This window comes from Carlito syrichta, unplaced genomic scaffold (assembly GCF_000164805.1).
Source record: "Carlito syrichta isolate Samal-C Ts95f unplaced genomic scaffold, Tarsius_syrichta-2.0.1 Scaffold303673, whole genome shotgun sequence".
In the NCBI taxonomy this organism is placed as follows: domain Eukaryota; kingdom Metazoa; phylum Chordata; class Mammalia; order Primates; family Tarsiidae; genus Carlito; species Carlito syrichta.
Genome location: NW_007247769.1, coordinates 2,017,813 through 2,030,336, shown reverse-complemented (window position 1 = coordinate 2,030,336; position 12,524 = coordinate 2,017,813). Strand labels below are relative to the sequence as shown.

General features: G+C 42.3%; 1 protein-coding gene across 1 annotated transcript in view; it reads right to left on the bottom strand.

Annotated features, from left to right (window-relative positions):
• The window catches only part of KCNMA1 (potassium calcium-activated channel subfamily M alpha 1), a gene marked incomplete at its 3' end in the record, with an annotated part of 543,667 nt that overhangs the window by 56,989 nt on the left and 474,154 nt on the right, over positions 1 to 12,524 (bottom strand). Inside the window, exons 29-30 of the mRNA XM_021712861.1 lie at positions 8,455 to 8,531; positions 4,666 to 4,674 (exon numbers count right to left, since the gene is read on the bottom strand). Of these exons, the coding sequence (XP_021568536.1) occupies positions 4,666 to 4,674; positions 8,455 to 8,531 (86 nt within the window). The remainder of the gene's footprint in view (positions 1 to 4,665; positions 4,675 to 8,454; positions 8,532 to 12,524) is intronic.

The following is a 12,524-nucleotide window of genomic DNA, read 5'->3' as shown; positions in this document are numbered from 1 at the left end:
CAATAATAGAATCTGACACATTTATGGGGAAAGAAAGTTCTTATAAATATACCATCTTTAAGAACAAGGGGAGGGTTGATGGGGATGAAATAACTTTTGAAACTATTTTTTCAGAGGCAAACCCATCCTAATGGGAGGTATAAACCTCCTACTAAATAAGAGGTCAGGAGAAAACCAACAAATGACAAACCAGTGGCCCTCAGGGACTGTTTGCAACCGTTACCCGTTAGCTGTCCTGGAGACCATGCATTGTTCTAAAATTTCAAATTGTTAGCATGCAGGAACAAGCTGAAACTGGTAATCGAAGCAGCAAAAAACCATTTGCTATAAGAAGATTAACTGTTAATTATAAGCAGTCACATTCCAAAGCAGCATATGCATAAAAAAGAAAACATGCTATTACTCGTCATTCCTTTCCCAGTCATTTTTACACTCACACCAAATGCAAAATAGAAATCTCAAAAGACAAACAAGTATCACCACCACAAAAAAAAAAAAAAAAAAAAAAATCAGCAAGAACAATCAATGAGAGGCTCAAAGACAAGACAAAAACAGTTAAAAATGGTTGCGCTCCACACATTGACAAACCTTGGTGAATCACAATGTCTAGACCAAGGTGCCACCAATTGGGAGGGTGGCTCTTTGTCTCTACTTCTGAAATAGTTCATTTTTACTGACTCCCTGCCAGGTGTACTTCTGAGTCCACTTTCTTAAAAGGTAAGGCTGATTCTGACCTTCCATCTGATGGAGTGAGGCATCCGGCTTGAAGGATACATGTACTGGCCAGGGAGAGATTTCCTCTGGGCCATCATACAAATCACGAACAAGCTCTTTAACTAAAAACTGATGAAGATGTGCCTCCCTGGTGGTTGATGTTCCAGAAGATGTATGCAAAATTGTACTCTCAAGTTATCAAATAAAATTATATCAAAATTAATTTGTGGACCTCCTAATTTGGAAATTACCATCCCTCATCTCCCTCAACTCTCTCTCTAGCTTCCCAATCCTTCAGTTTTGTTTTAGTGAATCATAGATATTCAGAACCATAGATATTTTGTTTCCATTTCTTGGTGATTGCTTCCTTTTCTAGAGATGATTTAGATTAAAAGGTTAAATTTAGCTAGCAGAATTCCACTTAAAACTCCCAAGGTTAGATTTCCAAGTGCAACTTTGAAAGTTTTGGTATTTATATATTTATTTTCATTTATTTATTTTTGAGTCGGAGTCTCACTCTGTTGCCCAACCTAAACCTGCTGGGCTGTGGCGATCCTTCTGCGTCAGCCTTCACCACCTCCGGCTAATTTTTTTGACTTATAGTAGAGACAAGGTCTCGCCATGTTGCCCAGGCTGCTCTCAAACCTGTGGGCTCAGGCAATCCTCTTGCCTCAGCCGCCCAAAGTGCTGGGATTACAGGGGTGAGCCACTGCGCCCAGTTAATTTTAGTATTTATTTAAAGTAAACGGAAGTTGCTTCTTTACTACCCGGTCATATAAAGTGTCCTCTCTACTTTAGTGTTTGCTAATTTTCTGTCTTACATAGTCACCTATTGCTTGCTCCCATCTCAAATCCCAATCCTCAGAAAAAGGTTTTCCCCGGGATTTCAATGGTAATACACAAAGTAGGTCTATGAGGACATCTAGTGGATCAATATGAAAGAACGGCTAGTTCACAGGCAACTGGAACTGGCCTTTCTCTGAAAGGAGCAGAAGGAGGGCCTTGCTATCTTTAAGAATTGAAATATGTGCAGCGTCATTTCAATTCAATGGCTTCTCACGATCCACAGCAGATGTTTAGGGGCAGCAGGAATGAAGGGGTGAGAGATCCTAGGAGGTAAGCCTAGGGTCTGCAGCCATGGCCAGCAGAGTAGAACTGGTTCTCCTCAAAGCCCTGCTGCAGCTCTCAATGACCAGGTGCAGCTTCCTGAGACAGGGAACAGACAAGAGTGTGTCTCTGGCAGGTGTGAATACTGTATTCCATCTTAGGGCTCTTGAAACTTTACACCCAGTTAATTGCCCCACAGGCCAACTTAACTCCGGGAAAGCAGAATTACAAGGTTCTAGGGGCTCAGTTTTCCCTTGGTTCTGGTTCTTGGACCAGGGCCACCAATTCAAGGAGGTTATGATGTAGTGGCCAAGAATTAGACCCCGGTTCTCACCTTCCTTTAAAGACCTCAGGCCTAGCAGTTTTACAGTTTGAAAAAAGGAGAAAAATAAAAAGCTTTTGTATGCTTTCTTCACCACAATGAGGTGGATAGTCAACCGACATTTTCAATATTAATTTCTAACTTCCTAAGACTATTTATAGAAACAAAATAAACATATTCCCCTAATGGACGTCACCAAAGCTGTTTGCTTGAGTGTTTAAAGCAGGAAGATTTCTCAGACATGCTCTTGGACAACTTTTCCTCTATTTGCAAAGGTCATGATCATGAGAAAGGAAACCTGTAGGAAGGTGGTTGCTGCAGATGAGGCTTAGCTACAGCTCTTTCCTTGAGTCAAGCTGACAATCAACTGTCAAACTCTGGTCCTCTGCTGGTTGGCCCTTCCAAGCCAAGCCTGGAGTGGAACGGAGCATTGGATTCCATCCTATCCTCAGCACCATCTGCCTCCTGCCTCAGCAACCAAATCGTCAGCCAATTTCCAATTACAGAATCTTAATTTCCAGGGTGGATTGGAAGAGGCAAGAAAAGCAGTGCTGGACTAAGAGTCCCAGGTGGAGTTTTCCAACTGCTGGGGGAAAAATGTTTTCAGTTTCAAATGGAGCAAATTCAAGGGAAGACAGGCGTGGAAGAAAAAAACTCTTTCTATTCAATTAATAGATAATTTTCAGCTTGCAATTTCACTGTTCAAATCAGTCCAATGAAAGAAGGATTGTTTTTTCCAGGCACGGACCCTGGAGTTGCTTCATGTGCTCTCCAGCAGCTAAAGTTCTAAATAAAAATATCCATGGAAGAAAAAGTCCACCAAGATTTAGGTTGAGGCATTTGATGTGGCCCTGGGAATCAGAGAGCATTCTTTTAAGTCCTATAAATGAGGATGCCTTCACTTAGCAAAATTCCTCTCATGACCTTCTGAAGTGAGAACAAAGTTCTTCTAGGTGATTCTCCAATAACAGAAAGAGGAAAAATAGAAAGCTAGTTAATGTCAGCAGCACAGCGCACACCAAGCTAGTTGATTCAGCTCTCAATGACCATATTGTGGCAAGGAGAGGCAGAAGTATTTGGCACTAGAGTTGTTTGTTGATTGACATCATTTCTTCCTTCCAATTCTGAAGGAGCATTCAATATAGTAGGCAGCTAGGCAGCTATGAAAGTGGCTCATGCCCTCAAGCCATCCTTAAAAGGAATCTGCTGTTGAAGGAAGCTACAGAGTTGATTTTGGCAGAAATGTGTGTTGAGTTGAAGGTCATTGTTTTTTACATTGAGTAACCTATACCCTCCAAACACTGACAACTAACCAAAATCGGATGATCAACTTGCCTCTTCTGCTGCAAAAGAATATAAGAGAATTGAGTCCTGAACTATCTTCTCCAAATTCCAGCACCACTGGATTGAACTGTTCTACAGGTTGGGTCTTATTTTCAGTGGAGTCTTATGTACATGAGTAAATATCCAAAGCTCACTGCTGAGACCACTGAGAGTGGCATTACTCTAGTAACACTGAAATGCTGGCCTTAAAAGGTCCTTTTCAATTGCCACATCTTGTTGTGTGAGAGGGCATTCTACTCCTTGAATAAGTTAGAGGCTCAGAGACTGACACTGACTTGTTCAGACTTCTGCATAGTTCATTAGTGAAACTGATTCTCCGCGAATCATCTTTTCTGCCTTAAAACAGTAAATGGATCTTCCAAGATGTCTGAGGAACTGAGTGTGTCACAGAGGAACTGGGTGTGTCCTACTGGGTATTAACTAAAAGAGAAACTTTATTTTAAAGCAAGGGAACCTCATGGACTGTAGGAAATAATTACCACTGTAGAAATACTTGTCTCCAGTAATGCAGTTTAGATACTTACAGTCCCCAAATTGGGTATCCAATTAATTCTCTATAGCAAGCACTTTCTCATATAGAGAGGCACATATACAGTAATAAATACATCACTCTATGGGATATCTCTACTCTCATATATGAAAATATACTTTTTACATATAGAGTACTGATACATATATATATCACAGCACATAAATATATATGTAGCATATGTGTTTCCTTCAGGAGAGGAGTTCAAGTTCAATAGCAGAAGAAACGAGGTATAATTTATCAAAGGTGAGTATGACAATGACCCCAACTGATGAGGCATCAGTGGTAATTACCTCAGCCTAATCAGTGTCCCTTAAAAGTCCTGAGACAAAAACTTTGAGAGAAACACACTGTTGTCAAGGTCTTATTTTCAACTGAAAAAATAAGACAGCACCAGAAGCTGGCCAGAGCCTGGGGAACTAGGATGGATGGACAGAGAGTGGGCTCCCTGCAGACTCTCCAGCTCCTGGATACCCTGTAGACCGTGTTGGGGGATGAAGGAGTTGGGGCATGATGTCACTGCTACATGCAACATAAATACCAAAAGTAAAAAAGAAACTAAAACTGTACAGAAAATTTAAAAAGTATCTCTTCTAGAGAAAGACAGAGGGAACTGGATTCCCGGCTGCTGGGAACCCGTTTTACTCACAATATATCACTACCAGTGTGCAGTTAAAATAAAGTAGGGGTCGTATTCCAAGGCAGCAGGGAGAAAAAAAATAAATCAAAGACATGTCAATGATTAGAAGTTAAGGAAAATTCCTTCAAACACATCACTCTAGACATGACTTGTCCCCTAGGAGTCCACCCTTTGGCAAACTTTTAGAGGCTAGGGAGAAAAATGTAAATCATTAGATCAGGTTTGTTACACAGAAAAAGAAAATGGGTAAATCATAGACCCTGAGAGCTTGCTCCTTGGCCAGACAGCTGAATTTGACTTTCTTCCTTGATGGAGAGCTATGAAGAAATGGAAAGAAATCAAAAGTTAAACTATACTACCACAGATTTCCAGAAATGGAATGTCCACACTCAGTACTTCTCCGGATAATATGACATGAGACGTTGAATGTTATTGAATAAAAGTAATGAGGAGGTAGGTGTGAGGGGGAGGGGGAAGACTGGGTTGGGGAAAGAGGCTTAGGAAGTTGTAGGTAAAAGTTAGTGACTGTCATAAGCTCTGCCTTCACAAAATGTGTCATCCTATGGTAAACGATTAATACCTGGACTGACAGGCTTGGGCAGATGATTATGTGGGTCAGCTGCCCTCTCCAACTTAGACCAGGTACCAGGCATGTCTGTCCAGTGGCGTAGGGACCCCTCAATGCATTACAACCTAGCTCCTTTTAATGAAAGTTTCTTTGCAACCAAAACATATCTTCTCCAATTTCCTCACTTGCCTGTCTTACACAGGGAGGTTTGTGTTTAATAATTCATTTTATTCCAATCACTCCCTCATCCCACACACATCTGCATCCTGCCCTCTGTGCTATGATCTTTTAATTAGAAAGAACAATATTTGGACAATTCTGATTGTCACATAGCCAAGCGCCTTTGTGAGATGTGAAGTCCAAGGTTGGGGGAGGTGGTGGGGATGCAAGAGAAGAAAGTGAGACTCTTGTCACACTGGCATGACTTTGTAGAAGCAGGTCTTTTGCAGCAAAACTGTGCTGTGCATAATGGGAGACCATAAACTTCACTAGTTCACCCAACTTTAAGGGAAATGAAGAGAATAAATTTACTTGAAGCAGTTAAATAGAATTACTTCAAGCCTCTCCCTCCAGGATGAAGCTAAAGTCTGCTGTTGTTTACCTGCCTGGAACAGAGATGAAAAAAATACCCTAGAGGCCAAATCCTTATTCTAGGGACTTTGAAACTTGTTCCACTATGGTGTCCTATAAGGGCATATTCCAATATCAGAGTGAGAATCAGAGAAGTTCTCTCTTTATTCTTCTACTTCCACTCTTGCCTCTCAAGTCTGTTCTCTAGTCAAATACCAGGGAGATCCTTTAAACTAGGAATTTATCGTGTTATATATCTGTTTAAAATCTTCCAATGGCTTCTTAGAATATGACTAAAATCCACACTTCCTACCATGGCTCTTCCCTTCCTCTTGATCTCATCTCAGCCCAATTCCGTCAACATCACTGGCCTTTAAGAACTACAAACTCATTCCTGTCTCCTGACATTGGCCTTTGCTATTCTCTCTATCTGGATTGGGTTCATTCTCAGTGTCACCTCCCAATCTAGACCTTCTTAACATTCCAAGCTATAAAGTAGCACCCCTATAAGATTCCTCATGCTCTCAGGCAGTCTCTTCTCTCTTCTTAGTGCTTAAATACCTCTGAATTTATTTAATTGTTTACACAATCGTGGTGTGTAAACTTCACTAGAGTGAAGCTTCACTAGAGTGAAGCTTTCAGAAGGGCAGGAACTTTACCTTGTTCATCACTCCATTCCTGGCACCAAGAACAGCACCTTGCACAAAGAAGGTACTCAAAAATATGTGAATGGCTAATCAATAAGTGAATTACAGTCTTGCCATCCCGCTGATATCCTGTGGGATGAGGCTTTGGCAAATATCCTGTCATGAGTCATCGACCTCAAAACTTGCCTGTCTTTTCCTGTCCCTCACTATAAGAGTTTCCTTGTAGGAGAGTTCACCCTCCTGTACTTGTTGGTCTCTCTTAATTGCTTCCACCCTCAGAATTTGAGTTCCTTCTAATAGAAACAATCCAGGAGATGCCTGGTGAATGTTGTTGTACTGTTGTGTCCTCAACCGACGAAGTAGGCTGGGTTGACTTACTACCTAGTGAGAAAGGTCTTTTGATTAATGCAGCCTGGGGACATTGGATGCGAAGTGAGGTGTTTTCCTTGTTTCAGTGCCTTGCACTCTCTTAGATACTCTTCTTGGTAGGTTGTCATAAAGAGGGAATTCTTAGATCCCCAAAAGTTCGAGACTCTTGTTCTGAGATATTAATAAATACTCATCTTAGTAAAGTGATGAGGTCTGGGAGAGGAGAACCATGTGTGTTAAGTCAGTGGAAAAGAAGGGAGCAAACTTGAGAGTCAGCCTGAGAAGATTTCTATAGAAACTTCTCTGGCCAAGAGTGTGCCCCATGGGTATTTGCCCCAGAGACAAAGGAACTTCTTTATGCTCTAACAGGGTGATATTTATATCTTAGTAGTTTTATATTTTATGTGACTCCCCCCAGGTGTGCAGTGGAAAAGGTCCTTCCTTCATTGGCCTACTCTAGGAATGGTACTCTTCTGTCTGGTTTCTGCTTGTGAAAAAGTATTGTCTAGGGTAAGCTTTCATAACTGTTCTTACTCATCAGACCTAGAATCTTCCATCTTGCCCTTCCTCTCTGCAACAAAGATTAGAGACAGCATCAAGAGAGACCTTTGGATGAGGCTGAATCCCCATGTATTAGCTGTGTGACTGTCAGTGATCTCATCTTCTCATTAAACTTGGAAGCTTAGTTCTCTTTTTTTGTAAAATGAGTTAATAACACCCCTTGCCAATTATACAGGGTATGGTGAAGATCAAAGCAATGATCATAAGGAGTTTTTCAAACACTAACTCACCATAGGAAGGAAGCCATCATTATTTTTGTTTTCTCTAGGGTTGAGAACAATTTCTATTAGGCAATGCAGCATTGCCTAAGGCACAGCCTTCCCAAGGCAAAGACCACTTTAAGTCATGGTATCTCCACAGTTCTATGTTCCTGACTCATCACCTTTCTCCAGAGGCCCCAGTGGCAATCTGCTTTAGAAGGGACCTGAGACAGGAAATGCTAGAAGCTACTGAGCCCAGTCTAGTCTACCCCAGAGAGCAATGGTGCTTGAAGTCAGCCTTTGGGACAATGGCAATTGAAGTCCATTGACAAGGGCAAAGATTTCCCTTGGGGAAGTCCAAGAGTATTACAATTGAAAGCATTGGCCTTTTGTACTAAAACCTGCAGTAGTCTCAAATGGAAAGAGAGTCAACTCTTATTTTGGAGACGGAGTCTTCAGACGCAGCTTCCCTCTCAACCCTCATACACTTGGTATATTAGGTATATACCAAGGTATACTAATATAACTTATCAATTGGAAACCACAATACAAAAAGCACTCTCCTTCCTGACTTTAGCTGTCTTCCTATTTATACATCATACTTGACTATGTTAGACTGGACACAGCCACTGAGGCACCTTTAGAACCAAGAAGTGAGGATTAGGTACAAGGTTCACTCTTAGCTGCTGATGGTGGTGAATTTTCATCCTCTGCTCTAACAAAGTAGAGGTATTTATTTCATGTCTCTTTAAACTGTTGGTTGAAACATAAACATATTCAAGAAAACTCTTGATGTTTAGTGTTTCTCTAATAGGAAAAGGAGAAGGAAAACAAATTTGGGGAACAGGAATGGGGGGAGAATGGGGAAAGAAACACTACTTACGCCGTTTGCAGCCGCATTTTTTTATTCTTTTGGGATCTGTGATGTCATCATGACAGGCCTTGCAGTAAAAAAATGCCCTGGAGAAAGAGAATGGAAAAACTGACACGTTTCATAATCCACCCAAATGAAATGAGTACCACATTTCCTCCGCGGTGGTGCCAAATTAATGAAACACGCCAGCACTAATTTCCTTTAATCTTTTGAAAGGTTTAGACGTTTGCAGAAGGAAATGTTTGTTGCGAGACCATTTATTTCAAACACGGGATTCTGTGATTTGCGTTAGTGTTTCTTCTCATAAACTTCCATTTGCAAAGGAACAGGGAGAAAGGTTGCTGATGTGACATACTGCGTCTACTCGCTCCTCTATTCATTTTTGAGAACAGCATTCGATGCTGCTCACGGGAAAAGCAGCCCTGGGCCCTTGGTGGGGAAGTTAAACACAACTTTGAAAGCCCCACGGTCTGTTCAAATATATATTAAAGGGGACAGAAGTATGTCGTTCCTCAGTCAAATAAAAATATTAACCTTGTCACTTTGAAAGCACCGTTTCTTGTCAGGCAAAGTGAGAGAGGTTTGAGGGGGAGGGCAGAGAGGAAAAGAACAAAAGCCATGAGGGGTTCCTCTGTCAGACCCCTTGGGGATTTTATAGCCCATTTTACTCCAAAGCTGGATGGATCAACTTCCATACTATTCAGTCCTGAGAACATGCACCAAATGAATGTTTTCTTCTCACTGTGGAGCAAAGCTCAACTGATCTCTGGAATGGGGTAAACAGAGGCTATGGAAGGCATGGGAGGGTAGAAGGAGACCTTGAAGAAGCAGTCAACAAGAGAATCCCCTAATCTGGTTGAAATTTCCATAGGTAAATCCAAAAGGCATTGGCTGTGACAAAGATTTTCGGATGAGACAAAATAAGATAATTCAAGCACTATTTGAAATCACAGTGCCCAGAACAGCACAAGAAGCCTGTGCCCTTTCAGTTCTGGGGAGGTGACAGATTTCACTGGAACAACCTTACAACCTCTGGATCCAGGAACTAACAAAATCCTTGGCTTGGCACCTTCACCACTCTCAGCATGAAATTGAATGCCAGGGATAAACATAGTCTTTCCTTGACTGGGGCTGAAGAAATAAACACAATTCTTGACCATTCCTAGGTTCCTTTTTATGTTTTTCATGGGACTTGGATTTACAATTGGTACCCATTGGAAGCCAACATTAAGACTTTTGGATCCGGAAGAGAGCTTGCAGCCAAGCCTCTGGGACTCAGTGTCCTCATCTGTAAACTAAAGGAGTTGTCATGGCCTGCCCGGTCATCCCATGCTGGGGCTTGGCCAGTTCCAGTACTTCTGAATCCAAGTCCAATGCTCGTTCTACTCTAGCACATCTCCACTATTTCTTTAAACGCCAGCTGTCATCCATGTTGCGAGCTAGCTAGCTGTTTACCCTGAGTGGCAATGTGACTCAGAACTCGATCAATCTGCCTTGGAGCAGGAAAGACGGGAAAGGAGAAAGCATCCAACTTGGGGAAAGTCACTTTACTTCTACCTTCTTTGGCCATTTCCCCCCGTTTGATGCTCCTAACACATAATAATAATAATGGTAACAATCATATAACTAACATTTATAGAGACAGATTATAGGCCAGGTGTTGTTCTAAATGTTCACATATTTGATCCTGAAACAACACTTTGAAGGAGGTATGATTGTTATCTCTGTGATCAGATAAGAAAACTGAAGCTCAGAGAGGTTAAGTGACCTGCCCAAGTCCACACAGTTCAGAATGGCAGAGCCAAGGTTCAAATTCACACAGTCTGGCATCAGAGCCTAGGGTCTTAAACATAACTATACTAACTAAAGAGATGAAATAATGATTAGCCTGAATAGACCAATGAAAAGATAAAGTGTGATTAGTTCATGAACTAAAACTATTTTTTTTCAATTTATGGTTTTAATTGACAAATAAAAACTGTGTATATTTGTAGTATACAAGTTTTGAAATGTGTATACACTGTGGAATGGCTAAATCAAGCTGACTGACATATACATTACTCCACACGCATCACTTCTTGCAGTGAGAACACTTAAAATCTCTTCTCCTAGCATTTTTCAAGAATACAATACACTGTTATCAATATAGTCCCCATGAACAATAATAGATCTCTTGAATTTTCCTGAAACTGAAATTTCATATCCTTTGACCACCATCTCTCCAATACCTCCCCCCAGCCCCTGATAACCAACATTTCACTCTCTCTGTGAGTTTGACTTTCTCAGATTCCACACATAGGTGAGATCATGCAATATTTGTCTTTCTGTGCCTGATTTTCACTTAACATAATGTCTTCTAGGGTCAGGCAAGTCAGGTTAATGAGTGAAATGAGGCGAGGGCCAGGAGGTGTCCTTGGTGACCTGGAGACAAGTCCTCCAGCTGGAGGAGACAGAGTCTCTAAAGCTCTAGCTGAGCTGTGCCAAGTGGTACTTCTTTGCAGGCACTGTTCTCCCTCACTTCTCCCTACTCGTATCTGTCTCTCTCATGTTCACCTTGAAGCCAAGCCCCTGCCTTACTGCACACCTGGACCTGAGTAACCAACTGTTGCTGGGGAAGAAAACACACTGATCTCGCTTTAAATCTTCAATCACAGAGTCCAGAGACCTCTTCCCACTCCCCTGGATCTACTCCATGCTCCTGGGACTTGCTTTCCCACTATCCAAAACAGCTCTCTCTGCTGCCTCTTCTGCTCACCATACTCTCCCATAAGCACCCTGCATCTGGTGGCCTGCCACCTTGCCCTCTGGTTTCCTGTTGTGTGTCGCCTGGGAGAGGAGTCAACAGGAGACGGGAGGGTGGGAAGAGATGAGTTCATCACATTGACTCCCCGGTACCCTTCCTGCCAAGTCACGATGGGGCAGTGGCAATACTTCTCTGCTTAAGGACAAAGATCCTGCTGGGCAGCCATTCCTACACACAACTTCTCTCCAGATTCTGACGGCCCTTCTTCCCCTCAACCCTGTAGATCTAGAGGGTGAAAGTGCTTCCCTCCTCTTGCTAGCTCTGGGGTCTTTGGTTTTTCAAACTCTCTGCCCACAACTTTATACAGTCCCTTCATAAAACTCTCCTCCTAAGCCGGGCTCAGTGGCTCAGCCTGTAATCCCGCGCCTTTGGGAGGCTGAGGTGAGTGGATTGCCTGAGCCCGTGGGTTCGAGACCCGCCTGGGCAGCGAGACCTCATCTCTACAATAAATCAAAAAATCAGCTGGGTGTGGTAGTGCATGCCTGTAATTCCAACTACTTGGAAGGCTGAGGCGGAAGGATCGCCGGAGCCCAGCAGGTCGAGGCTGCGGTGGCCGGAAGCGGCCACTGCACTCCAGTCTGGGCGACAGAGTGAGACTCCAACTCAAAAAAAAAAAAAAAAAAAAAACTCTCCTCCTTTTCCCCACCTAAGTGTGTTGTCTATTTCTTGCTACTACCCTCACTGATACAGAATCCAAATATTTATCTTTAGTCCTCACTTTTCCCCAGAATTCCATACTCCAACTGCATTTACAGCATCTCCACGTGTATTTTCAGTAAACATCTCCTATTAACATAGCCCAAACAGAATTCTTAACTTCCTACCACCTAAAACTTGTTCCTCCTCTAGTTTTCCACATCTTGGTAGGATGGATTCATCATCCCAAATCCATGCTTCTTCTTCAATTCCTCTTCTTTTCCTCACTTCTCCAGTGGGTCCTGTGGACTCTCCAAAATATAGTCTGAAAAGGACTTCTCCCCACCTTTACTCCCCAGTCAGTCTCAGCTGCCATCACCTAAACTATGCAATAGTCTCTGGGTCTCTCGTCTCCTCTCCTGAGCCACTCATGGTCTTCACAACACAGACAGAAGGGCCTTTAATAATGTAAGTCAGACTATATCACCCCTCTGCTTAAAACCATAGCTGAATTTCATTTTTTAACAAATCCAACCTCTTTATAAAGTGATGCAGGAACCAGCCTCTGCCTCTCTTTCTCTCTCATCTCATACCACTCTCCTTCCTCTGCTCTCCAGATATACTTTCCTCCTTGGGGTCC